Source organism: Oreochromis niloticus, linkage group LG20 (genome assembly GCF_001858045.2).
Source record: "Oreochromis niloticus isolate F11D_XX linkage group LG20, O_niloticus_UMD_NMBU, whole genome shotgun sequence".
Lineage (NCBI taxonomy): Eukaryota > Metazoa > Chordata > Actinopteri > Cichliformes > Cichlidae > Oreochromis > Oreochromis niloticus.
In genome coordinates, this window is record NC_031984.2 from 30,221,380 (window position 1) to 30,237,120 (window position 15,741).

At 38.9% G+C, this 15,741-nt stretch overlaps 1 protein-coding gene across 1 annotated transcript in view; it reads right to left on the reverse strand.

Moving 5' to 3' along the window:
- Positions 1–15,741, reverse strand: part of cpne9 (copine family member IX) — a 101,607-nt gene that overhangs the window by 14,006 nt on the left and 71,860 nt on the right. Inside the window, exons 12-18 of the mRNA XM_013273713.2 lie at positions 15,375–15,428; positions 15,081–15,142; positions 14,597–14,643; positions 11,718–11,899; positions 9,865–9,992; positions 6,580–6,682; positions 5,946–6,003 (exon numbers count right to left, since the gene is read on the reverse strand). Coding sequence (XP_013129167.1) covers positions 5,946–6,003; positions 6,580–6,682; positions 9,865–9,992; positions 11,718–11,899; positions 14,597–14,643; positions 15,081–15,142; positions 15,375–15,428 — 634 coding nt within the window. The remainder of the gene's footprint in view (positions 1–5,945; positions 6,004–6,579; positions 6,683–9,864; positions 9,993–11,717; positions 11,900–14,596; positions 14,644–15,080; positions 15,143–15,374; positions 15,429–15,741) is intronic.

Sequence of the window (15,741 nt, forward strand, 5' to 3'; positions counted from 1 at the left end):
CTTGATTAATTGATTGACGTAGTCATCAGAAAACTCCCTATAAACCAAAGAAAAACAGGAGAATATCAAAAGAAAATGGCAGCTCTCCTTTAAAAGCGTTCTCTGGTCACTGTAACTGAAGGCAGAGAAACAAAAGATGAATCGAGTTCAATCAGAATGAACAAAACAGAAAGAGAAACATAAGAAACTTAACAAAAACTGGCAAACAAAGCAAAGACTAAAGGCACACACTCATTAACACATCGTGCTCTGACAACCAAAATGGCCAAAGGCCTTGAAGTGCAGCTTCAGTCAACTTATACAGACTACCATCCACTGCAGGACTAAGATCTCAGCCAATGACATGAAAAGCAGGAACATCAAGAGCCGGGGTGGAAATCAGGAGCTGGAAGTAGCATGATAAATGGTAAAAGGACTGGGTCTTTTCTACTTTACCTGAGCAATCCAAGAACTTTACATAATGTGTCTCGTTCACACATTCACTTTTTTCTATGTTTAAGTTTCTTCTATCTAACATTCACACACATTCACTCCAATGGATGGATCAGAGAACAACCTGGGGTTAGTGTCTCAACCAAGGATATTTAGCATGCAGACTGGAGCAGCCAGGAGTCAAAATAGCAGCCGTCTAATTAGTAGATAACTTGCTCTACCTCCGGAGCTACAGCCACCAAAGCATGGTAAACATTAACCATCTATGTGCTCCTTACTTTCTTTTAAGGGAATATAACAGGGACAATAGTGATGTTGTCTCTATATAAATAAGAACAAAGCAAGAAAATATTCACTGTATTGCAATTAAGAACTTGATATCAACTTTTCTAGTTACTAAGTGGTTGTCATCGTGCAGCCAAATAACACCATGTTCATAGCGTGTGCAGCAGCTAGCAGATCCACACTCTGAGGTTCTATTAAGCCAGTTTGACCTCGCGACCTCCCAGCACGCCTGAGTACTTTCACCACCAATCCCAGCATTCGATTCCTTAAACAAGTAGAAAATGATGGGCCGTCCAACATAATGAGGAGACTTTAGGTTGTCACACCCTGTTGAGCAGTAACACACTCACACACGCAAACAGTTCCCACTGAAAAGTCATTCATTGATTTGTGGGCTGTAAGCTGCTTGCACACTTGATTCCATTGACTTTCCTCAGCCATTCTCTCAGGAGGGGGCACAAAGAGCTGGTGTACATAAAGAACCAATTATGACACAGCTGCTATTCCTGTTTGAGTTCCATCAAGACAAGCAAAATTCAAGTGCTGCTTGTCAGATAAAACACCACATCTTTGTGCCTTTCCAAAGTCAGGCTCGTTGAATTTTATTAAATGTGTTTGGAGCAGATTTATTCTGTGCACCGTGCTTGTGGAAAGATCTTGCTCAATTATATATATACGCATACACATTTACACACTGCATACACATGCGACATATGTACACATACACACATGTGCTCAAACAAAATAAACAAAATCTCAGTGACAGAAAATAACCACTAAATCAACTTCTTCCTACTCCTTTTATTATGTGCATTTTGGTGATAAATATTAACTTTTAACTCAATAAATGCCTTCTTTGGAGTAAAACCAAAGGTAAATATTATTTTCTCACTATTGGATACTTTGTTTTTGACATTACATATAAACAGAAAAACTGAAAAAATGGAGGCTGACATAAAAACGTCTGACTTTTTTGTTATTTTGTTTCAAGAAAACCGAATCTACTGTTATTAGTGTTTTGGTTTTTTTAAATGTTGCTTGTTTTGTGGAGACACTGTTAAATATAATTAGAGATTTGATCCTTACCTAGTGTACTGGTCAAATTTGACCTGTTTTGACATTTGACACCAGCAAAAATACAGAGCATTCTATTTCCCAACGCCTAACATACCTACGATTTGTCACGGCCCAAGGTGTCTCATAGTAACGCTAAATGTACCCTTCCGCGTCCATATGAGGCGCTCCAGATTCTCAAATATAGAATGCCGCTTGCGGTGGTAATGCGCTTAAAGCAGAGGCTCCAGCCGTCCATTCCAGCCCTAACCCTAACCTTAACCTTAACCCTAACTTTAACCCTATCAGATAGTGTCTTCCAAAGCGATTCATGATCAGAACATAAAACACATTTACATGTATAGATTCATTCTGAACGGCTCTCATGCCTCCGAACGCGTAACATATCGACGATTTGTCACATAGCGTCGGTATGTTACGTGTTGGGATGAGAACGTGTTGTAAAAATACCACAAATGTCACTGTTTTAGCATTAAATTTGATTAATTTTTCCCCAAATAACTCCAAATACACAAACCCCAAATACAGAAAATTTGGCCCATATCTACTTAGATGTATTTTAGATCCACAAGTGTAGAAAAACAAATTTTTAGTGAATCTTGAAACTATAAAACTGCCCATTCCATGTGTCTGTGAATTTTTAGAATGGCTGCCTGTGACTATTTGTGTCCACACCACATTTGCCCACCTTGTTACAGAGACGGGCAACTTGCTGGTCTTTCAAGGATCACGGGCTACAGCAAAATAGTAAAACACCACAAGAGGCGAGAAGGTCGTTAGGCCCAGACATAAAATCTGCGCCTGCCAGCAAAAGCACCCACGACATATTTAAATAATCTAATACAAAATAATAATAACACAAAGAAACAAATTATAATCCATTTTTCCTGAACTAACTGAGATTAACGGGTCAGAGAGTCATGAGATTGAAGACACTATTTTACTATTTTGAGTTGCCATTGCAGCAACCGTGGAAAACACGAGCAAATCCTGCAGATGCACGGCACGGAAGATTTTATGTTGGTAGTTTAGATTAACCACATTTTTGAAAAGTTTTGTTCACTTTCACTAGCCACACCCAGGCCTGGTGCCTGGCTTAATACCACTAGAGCTGCTGAATCAGTAAATCACTAAAATAGAACCTGTCTGACAAAGTGAAGCACACAGCAACACATCATGCCATGATCTAAAGAAACAGAAACAAACAAAGAGAAACAAAATCATTAAGACTGTCACGCATTTCTCAGACTTTGGGCCATCAGCAACCAAGGTTTGAACCATTAGCCACAAATGGAGAAAACTTGGAATAGTGGCAAACTTTCCCAGGAGTGGCTGGCCTACCAAAATTACTCCAAGAGCATTGATGACTTTTCCAGGAAGTCACAATTACTATTTAAAGAATCGAGAAATCATTTGTCTAAGTGAGGGTTAGTGTTCATGATTCAACAATAAGAAAGAGACTGGGCAAAAATGGCGCCCATGGCAGCTTTCCAAAGTGAAAACAAAATTGCTGACCGAAAAGACCACAGAGGCTCATTTCTTTGTGTTCTCATCGAGCTCTCACTTTTTGCCCCAAAAAACTTTAAAGTCATGATGATCTCCAAGACTTTTGGGGAAAAATTCTAACGAGACAAAAGCTGAACTTGTTGGAAAGCGTGTATCCCATTACACTGGTTTAAATCTAACACAGGATTTCATAAAGAGAACATAATGGCAGCAGTTAAAGATGGCAGTGTGATGGTCTGGCGCTCTGCTGTTCAGGATCTGGACAACATGATGTAATTGACAGAACCATGAATTCTGCTCTCTACCAGAAAATCCTGAAGGAGAATGTGTGAACTTTAGCTCATGCCGTGAAGCTGAAGTGATCAAGGACAGCAGGAGAACGATCCCTAACACGGCGGCATCTCTACCTCTGAATAGCTTGGAAATTAATAAAGAAGAAAAAGAAGGTTTCGAAGTGGTCTAATCAAACTTAAATATGACCGGGATGCTTTGGCATGACCATAAACAGCCAAGTCATGCTCGAAAAACCTTCTAGTGTAGCTGAATTAAAACAATTATTAGGCTGTTTTTATTTTCCAAATAGTTCAGAATTCAGTATAGACACTTATGAGAGAATTCTTGGCCGAGGTCGACACTGAGCTGAACCAGAATGTAAAGGCATCGAATATGAAAATGTAACAGTTAAAAGAAATCTGTATCTGAGTGACTTCTAACCCTTAAGTGTTTGATTCAGTTTAGATGTATTTCAGTGTCTATTTATACACCCACATACAATTCACAAGCATACGTCATTCAAGCTGCAGCTCTACTGAACACAACCTGCTATGGGTGCATCATAAAAGGGAGAGGAAGGAAAACACTGTGCATTGTCTTTTGTAGCTGAGGCTAGAAAGTTATTTTTCCAAGACAGAGAAGATGGAGAAAGAGTTATTTCCTGTTGCTGTAGCAGCAAATGTGTCAGGACATGAGGGCTGCCAGTGCCTTATCTTCAAGCTCAGGTCTGTGGAGGTAAGGGCTCTTTAGCTCATTATAAATGAGACCAAAGCTTGATTTATAGTCCTCTTTTGAATCCTGCATTTATTTTTGTGTGCTGGTGTTTCTGAATTGCTCTAGTGCCACTAGTAAAACTGAGCTTGTCATGTTGTACTTGGAGCTAACTAATATTGGACAATCGCTACTTTTACTAATGCAAGAGTTAGAGAGAGAAGATTTGAGAACTGCCTAAATCTATACACAGACTAAGACTGAGAATAATAGGTTAAATCTTTGTATAGCTGTACATGTGCTTTTTCTTTTTCAAAGTTACATTACAGCAGAGAGGAGAACAGGAATAGAGACACAGACACATGACACAGTAATAGCTACTGGAGAGATGTAGAAGAGGAACTGTTGAGGTCTAACTCCCCAGTGTTTCAAGAGCCATGATCCCATACATTATGTATGTGTTAGTGAGTGTGCTGGTGCTTTTGGGATGTGTGCATATGAGGCTGAGAAGAAACAGCACATCCACTAGAATTAGCAGGACAACAAAACTGACTGGGTGAAAGACTTTTGAAAGATGTGATTTCATAGGTGCAGGTCCTGCATCAAGAACAGCTCTTCTGATCTCTTCAGATACCTACAGAATGGAGTCTTGTGCGTTCTACCAGGCATCGTACCATTCAGCAGACCAAAGCAATGACTGTTATGACATTATCTGTAAGAAATGCTCAAAACAATAGCAGCACGTAGAGTGCATGGAGTAAAGACAGCTATATGAAACATGTTAAATAAACCTGCTGTGGCTATGATGAGTGCTATTTCTTTCACATGAGGCTTATGTTATGTAACGTTCCACACAATGGCGAGGCCACTGATGATGTAACTGATGAACAGTTGATGTAGATGATGGCATTGTTAACAGCAGGCCTTAAAAACATGACAGTGCAAAATTTGGAAATTAGTGTATGAGTGTAATGAGGTTAGCACTGAAATTTGGGACGCACATTTTTCTCCATGATTTATGCTTCATTAAATTTAAAACCCAGGCTACGGCTCTGTTTAGCCTAATGTCCAGGAGGCTAAACAGCTTTCTCAAGAAAATGCTGTCCAAAGGAAATGATAGAGTAACTGAAGTCCTTTGTCACATTATCTAACAAGAAAAAAAAAACCTATGAAATATTGGTCGGTAGGTAGAGCTTGCTGGCTGCCTCTCATTTTTTCACAATCTCTCAAATGTCATGGGGCTTTTATGGTGAGTCTGAAGCAATCGCACAAAAAGATAGGTGAGGAGCAAAGAGACAGATTGATACAGATTTCAGTCACAGGCTTATAACTGGTTGGGTTTTGCTTCTTTTTTCAGGCATCTTATAGTAAAGACAGACAGGAACTGTTGAGGAAGAGCAGAAGGGGGACGACATGCAGCAAATTACCAGGGCTCAGCTGCTGAGGGGCTGGTCATCTGTCACATAATGAGTCAGCATTCATCCACCTCTATGAGGCACAAAAACTTCTTTGCAATTTTTATGGGCAAATTGAAAATGTGCATAAAAACATGGATGGAAAGTCATCTACTGTGACATGGAAACAGGCAGGATAGGACTTTTTTCCACCTTCACATTTAGCTATAAAATAAGTAATAGACCCTGTTAGTATACCCAAACACTTACCATCAAACTCAGCCGGCCCAACACCTACGATGATAATGGAAAGAGGGAGCGATGCCGCCTGTTCAGACAAAAGGAAAGATGATCCACATTAACTCATTAGATTTTTAAAGCCTCGGGTGAAAAGCAGAGGATTAAATGTTGATTCACACTTGTTAAACGTTTTATCTTGTTTTGGGTAAGGCTATTAACCTGATGCAGCAGCCTACATTTAGTGATTTAAAGTAATGACCTGAGAAATTTACTTTGCACTGCGTGATGGGTAATTAGGATGAAGACAATAACAGAGAGCTTGCTTTTAATATTCTACACTGTGTGCTTTGAGAAACCTCAGAACCCAACCAAACATCGCTTAAAAATTAATTTGATGGGTTACTGAAATTACTGACCTCTTCAAACAGTAAGTCAATAAAGATGAAAAAAACCTCCCCTCCGTTCATGAAAATCTTTACTTGGAGGCTCTTACCGCAGAATGCTAATCGCTTTTATCCAAACAATGTAAAAACATTATCCTCACCCCACACGCAGGAGAGTCAGTGGGGTCACAGAGGGCTGTTATTCATCAGTACGCCTGCAGCTTTATTTTTTAACACATGCATGCAAGGGAGTTGTATACATGTGGTGTTTGTTTACTCACATTGACCACAGCCTCTTTGGTCTGGACCATGTCAGATATCACTCCATCTGTGATCATCAACAGGACAAAGTACTGAGAGCCATCTGTAATCTCTGCTGCACAGCTGGGGAACGTGCATAGCCACACACACGGACACCCACGCACACACATAGACACACACACAGAAATACATAAGTTAAAGCTAATAATCTGCCTGTGCAAAGAAAACATAAGAACGCCTGTCTGTTTTCTGGCCAATGAGCTGCAGATGAGACTGACTCAAGCTTTGTCAAAAAAAACACAACTAAATTTAAATTTTCAAATGCAAAAATAGCCATCAATTATAAAGTACCAAAGTCACAGTGATCGTTCTGTCATAAAACATGTCATCCAGTCTTACTGCCATGTTGACTATTGTTGTTGGATACAGGCTTGCCTTAGTCCCTTAGGAAACTGCAGTGTTTCTCCATTTCATCCATGTGACCAAATTATTTTGAATTGAAATCATAAATTACACTAAACTTTAAAATGTCAGCTTTAGAAATTTCTTTTTACACATTTTGAACTGATAATAGATTTACAAATTTCACACAGCTTGCCTGGACACAAAGGCCACTTGAACAGCCACAGCCACCCCATTGTGGAATTCTGAAATTTCAACATCTATTTCAAATCAGATTTCAAAGACAGTATCTAATCATCTCAGGGTATAAAAGTCATTCAAGATTAAAAGATTACAGTGACTTTCCTAAACACTAAGTAATGTTTTACATTTAACATTTCTAGAAATGAACACTGGCTTGTGCTCATTTCTACCTTTATATTTTTTTTTCTTGAACCTACTGGAGTAGTTTTCATCTGTTCAGTAAAGAAGAAGCTCCATTGGCTGTGTAAGTCTTATTTTCTGATGATTCACAATTAAAAGAAAAACAGAAAAAGTTTCATTTATATTATCCTGGACCTCAATTCATCCTCTGTGTGAAATAAGGCATTTTAGCTCCTATTTTAATCTCTACTTTATTTATGTTAAAGTAAATGCTAACGTGGACTAGGCTCTGTTGCACTTACAAAGGGATACACTAATAAACTACATGTCTATTGAATTTATAACAAAAAAAAATACATGCTTAAGTTTTGCCGACACCTAATATGACCGGATGTTATGGTGGATAATGTTAGCAAAATATGCTTGACAATGACTGCTATTTGTCTGCCTTGCTATGATACAATACAGACTTAAACTATATATAGTTACTGCAATAAAATGTGGACTTCATATGTTCTACACAGCATAGCGACCCATCCTTCTACATCAAACAAACTAAAACTAAAACCCTGAGCCAGAAACCCTTTGATAATAACAAGCACCTCAAAGATAAAATCCTGCAACCGCACTTCTCATTTTTCCACTGCTCTTCATTCCCTGTCCATCATGGGGCATGATAAGAAAAAAAGCAGGTATTCACATCGCTAAAGATCAACCTTAACTCGATAGTTTCAAGCTGGATGTGTCTGCGTGTGTTTTTTACCTGCTGTTTGTGAATTTACAGTTAGAGGGAAGAATCTATCACCACTGACTTCCCTGTTTTGTGTTGATGAAAACAGTATCAATCTGTGTCAGTCATTGTTTCTGTGCCTTTGTGTGTAATTGTGTGTGGGTGTGGTGTTAATAAATGGGATTGTAGCACACTGCTAGGATGATTTTGTGAGTATGTGAGTTTTTTATTTATATTCTCTTAGCACCACTTTAATGCCTTCTGCTGCTTGGCAGGTGGCGTTCCAACACAGGGTGGGATACATAAATGACAACTGATCATTCAGTGCACGTAAGTTTTAACATCCAACATTCTGTTCTGCTCTAACAATCAGAGCAAAAACATGCAATTTACTGTGGCAGCACAATCTTTTTCTTTCCCGTTTTTTTAGTAACCCACCTAGGAACCACTTTAAAAATAACGATGCAGGATATATAGCGGCTATTTGCACAAAGAATCTAGATTAGGATGTGGATGAGCCTTGACCTTGAAATTCTGGAATACTAAAAAAAAGAAGATTTATACATTTCCTGTGTCTCCTGTGCTTTTACTTTTTGAGTGTCAAAGTCATAAAAAAGTATTGATGAAAAGTGACAATAAGTTAATCAGCATTTGTTTAGTCTTTGTAAAGATTCCCACTGTTGTTACCTTATTATCAGACTTCAGATAACACCAGGGTGACGTACCTATCTACCCAAACATCAGGTTGATCAGTACTGGTACTTACTAAGGATTCTCTTGTATATTCAGGAGATGTCAGAATATCAGATTTTCTTAATTCCCCTGTGTAACAGGCTCATTTCCAACTTTATAAAATGCCATGCTGCACAAATTATACATACAATGAACCAAATAGGTGTCCATAGAGCTACAAAGCCCAGGAGCCCAGACTTACTGTTTTTTGCAACTTAATGGAACAGATTATAAAGTTTTTTTTATTATTATCAGGACGATACAGAATAGAAACTTAAAAAAAAGATTATATTTAACTCCTTATCACAGCTGTTACCTCTCCAAACCTCTGACATCCAAACATTCAGAAACAGCTTTGCACTTATATATTTAATCTTAAGGCTACTCAAATTCCTAGTCTTCTCCTGGATTCACAGTCAGTGCACAGTATAGGTTACAAGAAAAATAAGTGTAATTGTAAACTATGTTTATCTCTGTGTTAACTGGAAGTTTAATTTTTACTGTTAAAAAAAAAATTGATTAACTACTTTTCTTTTCTTTTTTTTTCTTTTTTTTAAACAGCCGAAGAAAAAAATTAACACAGACAATCCACAGTTTTCATAGAGTGGCCGACCTTATGAAACTGGCAAACTGACAATTTTGGATTATACAATTTTGTCCAGAAATAATTTAAAAGCGAAGTTTTGAAAATATTGGATGGTAACTGAAATGAAAAAATTTCTTCAGATTTAACATAGTTGCTGACAGCTGAAGTTTTCTTTGCAGTGGACTCAACAAAAACTAAATATTTTAAATATTCTTTAAAATATTATTTTCTGGTGCCACATGATTAGCTGATGGGAGGCTGTAACCTACCTAATCATACATAGACTTACCTTCACTGTGTATATACATTTTTAAATCTCTAAATCTGTAACCTGCTACATTACTCTGCCTATAGGTAATATAAGGCAATCACAAGGCCTGTAAATGATCAAGATATAGGCACAAAAGTATTAAAAACGAATTTGATGTAACTACGTACACCAACTACTTAAAAATATAATATTTTACCACATACATCCATCTTCAAACTTACTTTGCTACTTTGTTGATAACAGGAGCAAAGTTAGTAGGTCCATACAGCTGCACCGCCCTCAGGCTCTGAAAATAAGACTCCAGGACTCCCTCGATGCCCACACAGTTTGGATTATCATTGTCACCATTCTGCAACAAACAGCAGACATTGCACTTATGAAGTATGCAGTGCACATATAGTGTATATTAAATATTATACACAGACTGGATATGCTGCTGTCAGCTTTGATAATATCAAATCTATCTGCATTTAGCTGATTATAATGTGATTAGATTCATCACTGGGTGATGAATCTCATTTAAAAAGAGAGTACACACATTTACAGCCTCAGTCAGTTTCACTCTTTAAACTGAACAACTGGCTGCTTTCTCTCATAGCTGCCCAGCTCCGGCACAAACAGCAAGTAACCAGTTTTAAAGGTTTCAAAAACACATAGAAATGTTAGGAAATGCACTTTCTTCCTCTGTCCTTGAAGCATTCATTGACATGAAACATGAGCATAGATATTTCCTATTCAAAGTTTCCACGTTATGTCACATTTTTAAAGAAACCAGAAGGGCAAAAGAAACCTTTTTTTTACTCCCTGCAAGTCATTTTTTACCAGACTTGATGCCTGAGACTTGTGAAACTGGAATCATGGCACTGCGTGTTATATTCTACACATTCAGTGGAGAATATAACACGCTTCTTCAAACCTCGTCATACAAGTTGAGTGGTCAAACTGCACCAATGCCTCCTTCTTAAAAGTGACCCTTTTTATTTGTGATGGAATATTTTAACTAACACTGGAGATGAGTTACATGTTATGTGGACATCAAAATACTACTCCTTCGTCACTACTACTCCACAACACTAACTATAATCACTCTGAAACCAACAGCAGATGGATCAGTGTTAAAGAGCTAGCAAATGTTAGCTAATCCGCTCTCATCATTTTTTGTAAATGTTTAAATGCTAACTACTTTCTTGTCCTTTTCCTTCCAAACGGTCATATTAAACAGGAACATTCCAACCAGCAACATAGTAAATAATACATACAACCATCTGCACTTCTCCCATCCTGGCATATATGTAAACGTCACCAGCGCGCTGCTGTTTCAGTGGATACAAGGTCCAAGAACTTCAGTTGTTTTTTTAGTTTTTTGACATATGATCCAAAAATGCATGGTTGGAAACAGATGGGAAACTGTCAGGTCTCTGTTCCCGTTATTAACCAGTTTTAACCAGCGTGACGAAAGGCATATGGATAAAAATGCCAATTGTTAAATCACTTTGATCAGCCAGATTCCCCTTGCCAACTTTGTATATGCGGTGATTGCATTCAGTGCAGTGTCTTTGGGGGAAAAAATCATTTTTTATGGAAAGGACTTTATTGTCCCTGTGGTCTTCAACCTGAAAGAGCTAAAACACTCTGGATCATAAGAACTGAGATCAGTTAAGTGCAAAAAACATTGTTACAGAAAGAAAACAATAGAACCAAAGAGAAATAAATGCATTTTTTAAAAAGTAGTAGTTATTTCTAAGACGTATTCCTAATTTTTTGAAAATCCTGCAGTTGTCATGTCTGTTGAAGCACTTCTGTAAGACTGCAGAAATCAATACTTTCACAGCACAGGTAGGTACTTCACTTCAGCTTCAGATCCACTGATTTTTTATTGGTTTGTCCCATCGGGAGGGAGCCGGGAGGAAGTGGAGCGGACCCTGAGAGATTCCTGCTGGCAGGCAGATGAGCCAACTTCTCAACTTGTACAAACAGCTGGTGTCACAGCCGCGTCTTCTGGTCCACCACAACCTGCCACAGATGAACTGTGCATATTTGCTTTCTACGTTTAGACCGTGCGTGTGTTTCTTACCAGCGGGAACGCGTGGGAGATTTTGCCATCGGGGGGCAGCTTAGCACCGAAGCCATAGGCAGGAAAGAGCTTATCGCTGTCGTAGTCCTGGATAATTTCTCCCACTGCTTTCAGTGCCATGGCATATGCATTCATTTGGTACGGACTCATATAATGGAGGGAGGTGGGCTGGGATGGGTTACCTTAGAAGAGGAAACACACATGCACACACAGCACAATGTGAAGTGAACAGTGCCTCCTTCTCTCTGGTTTGTTTTCATCTGCAAAATACAAGCAACATTATATCACCAGTGGAAAACTATGAGATGATCAATGCCAAGAAAATACCATATGTTTCATCTCCTTCTTTCAGGTTTTCCCGATGCAGCAAACAGAGACAGGCTATGGATGTGATGAATTATGTAAAGACTTGTGGGTGTACCAGTAAAATCTGATAGTTGCAGGAGAAGAAAAGAAGACACTTTTTATCTCTGGAAAATCAAAGACTCACGGAAACAGGATTTTTTATGGGGATTTATGGGGTTTATGCAATCATGCTAAATGTCTTAAGAAATTGCTTTGCTATTGCTGGTGCTGTAATTATTGCACACATATAAAGATAGCAGAATGTGACTAAAAGACAGCTCTCTCTTTGCCCCCTTGGGATAAGGTGGTTTGGACTCTCTCCTCCATTCTAAAAAGAGTGCCCTGCTTTTAAAGGGGATGAAGGGGAGGGGTATGGGGGGGTGATTTGATTATCCACGACAGATGCCTGCTCCCCACACACCCACTGATAATGTATTCCCCCTAATCCCATCAAACTCCCAACTGCGCTGCAGGTGCACCTCTGGCCATGAAAATACCAGACACATTCACCATTCCCTGTGCACGCTGCACGGTTGACTGCACGTTCCATCATGTGAAAATAAGAGCCTTAACGTAACAATCTATCCAGCGCAACTCTGTGCCCACCATCAAGAAGTTGAGTATACCTGCCAATGAAAGGTGAAGGGTCAAATTATATTAGGGACGGGAAAAGAAATACCTTTGCTGTGTCTAACAGCAGAAAGCACAGTTTCAGACAGAGGAGACTGCAGTTAGGAGAAAACAGGAGGTGATATAACTGCAGAGCACGCTAATTAAGTAGCATAAAGGCACATTTTCCATATATCATTTCCCCAGCAAGAGCCAATCAAGCTTCGTGCTGAATCCAGACCTCTGTTAAATACAGCTGATTTGCACATTTACCACCACTTCGAGCTTAATGCTTTTAAACTAAACTGTTTTAAGCCTGTACAGTTTTGTGAAGAGCACCTAGAGTAGAATACATTTTTGACTGAAGCAATGGAATCTCCACAATGCTCACACCAAAAGAACAGACAGTGTAAAAATGCTTTTTAACAGACAAGACAGTGCTGGGTTTGTTTTATAATGTCACTAATAAATCCACGTATGTCTGTTTGTCTGTTCTTCTCATCTTTTTACCTGTTCATCTGATCTACCTCAAACTTGGCAGATCAATTGCAGGGGGACCACATACTTTAATTACAAGTTTTATATTTTGATAACATGAGCCCCTATAGGACAGCACTTAATGACAGTGGGAAGGAAGACCTCTGTCAGAAGACTCATGGAGGGTTAGCCATCTGCCACAAGTGATGGGGAGGAGTGGAAAGAGAAGCATAAAGAGCACAACAGGACAAAAACAAGTTTAAGACATGCAAAGGTAATATATATAAGTGTATGGGGAGTGAATGGAGGGGGAATGGATGCTTAGTGGGAAGCCTCCACTCAGCTTTAGCCTGTAGCAGCATCATTAAAGGATGGTTAAAGGTCACCTGATGCAGCCCTCACTATAAACTTGATTAACAAGTACAGTTTAAAGCCTTATTGCTGTCTCCTAAACCCAAACTGGAAGCTGTAAGTCCGTACTCAGAGAGCACGGGTTGTCCCACCTATGTAGCAAATGCTTTCTTAGCATCTGTTTGATGCTTCTCCTTTTTGACGATATTGTGCAGATAAAAGAAGGCAGTCATAGTTCTTTGTTAAATATGGAAGTTAAAGGACAAGTCCAGGCCAAAACTGGCTCTAAGGTTCTTCAGAGTATTGCTGGAGGCTAATGTAATACCATACAATATAAGTAAGTTAACATTATTATTTAAAAAAACAATAATAATGCTATTATGCAGTAATATTTGCAGCTAGGAAGCTAAATCAAGTGGGTGATTAGATTTGCTTAACGTAAAGAATGGAAGCCAGTAGAAACAGCTGACCTGCGTCAAACTACAGGTTAGCAGCACATCGTAAGGTTAATATTAACAAAGCAAAGAGACTGTACTCACAATTTACTATGAAGTATTGCTTTGCAAATGCTCACAGGAGCTTTTTAGCATACCAACAAGGGCAAAACCAAAATATTAAGAATAAGTTCATACCATGTGCCCTACGTTAGTTTTGCTTGCTAGCATGTTAACAGGTGCTGTGTAATAGGTGTAAGTGCAGAGGAGTACAATGAGGGTGTCATTAGATTTCCTGGGAAAACCGAAGAATGGCACAAACTGTTTTCACCTCCTGAAGGTGCTGAGATGTCAAAGGTCAAGTCAAGTTCTTGCTGTTAGTTCACAACAATCTACCTAGTGAGATATTTCATTTAGAAACACCGGATCATAACCTAAAAACACTCATCAGTTTTCATCATGTGGAGACCTTAAACACCAAACCTTTGGCTCGACCCTCCAGTAGCTGCTGAGAAAGTGCTTGTCGATTAGTGCTTGTGTAAAAGCACTGAATTAAAAAAACTTCTAAAACCAAAATTTTATTTAAATTTTTTGGAAGGTCAAAAAGAAGTAATCCGTGCACACATCACAGTAAAGGAAAATGGTTGTGAGGCAGTGACTTACCATTGGACGCGGTGAAGTCTATCGCCACAGTGAAATTGAGTTGTGTTCTGTGGTAAATAAAGTAAAAAGAAACATGAAAGAGTAACACGCACTTTAGCCCACTTGACAAACACTCTATAAACCCTTCGAACACACAACTGTACCAACACGACGAGCCGTAACTCGGTCTGGGTAACTAGCTAATTAGAATGGAAGGACAATATTCCCTTCACCATCTTGAAGTGCTAATTAGGTATAGCAAATAGAGCTGCTAATTAAAAGTGAATGAACTGAATAAATTAGTTATTTACAAATAAGATTTACAAACACCGACTTCCTCAAAGCTTCACCCTTTCAAAGCCAATATGAGCTCAGTGTGGTGCTCAGCGTGATGCTTTTGGGAAACTTAATCTTGAGAGATACACACTCGCACAAAGACACAAACCCTCAAAATGGTGGCTGTTGACACTCACTGTGAACGCGGGCTAATTATTATTCTACTCACCCTCCTCGGATAAAATCCACAAAGGTATACTCAGACTCCACTTTGAAGGACAGCAGTGTTACCTGGCAAACACACACACACATACCAAAACACATACAGAGTGATAAACAGAACAGGACGGTGGGAGAGGGACCAGGCCCAGGCAAAAGAAACTAAACAGGTGGCCAGCCAGTGAAAGGAAGCAGATGTAAGAGGTGATGATACCTATACTATACTATATGATTCTATAAGACATCAGTGAAGAGCAATACAGAGGAAATGACAGGCAGTTATGGGTGATGTGGGTGCACTCACAGTTCCAGAATTGATGTATTTCTTTTTTTTGCCTTTCTTCTTGGGATTTAAAACCTGCCCGTGACAGAAAGAGCACATTAGTGATCATGAGTGCCTCCATAAAACCACCTTGTAGCTTAAAATGAAGTGCAAAAATGAACATGAATAATTCAGCAGATTCCTGATAATGGTGGCAGCCTACAAATCGATCTGATGTGTGTATAGAGAAATGAGAGAAAATCTGTCCGTACGTCCGGCGCTACAAATCTCATCAAAGAACTTTCTGTTTTTTTCTCTCCTTCAGACCACGTGGTTTTCCAGTAATTATGTTGCAACATTACTATTAATTTGTTTGCTTGGAACAAAGTACATCTTTACTGAGGAGATT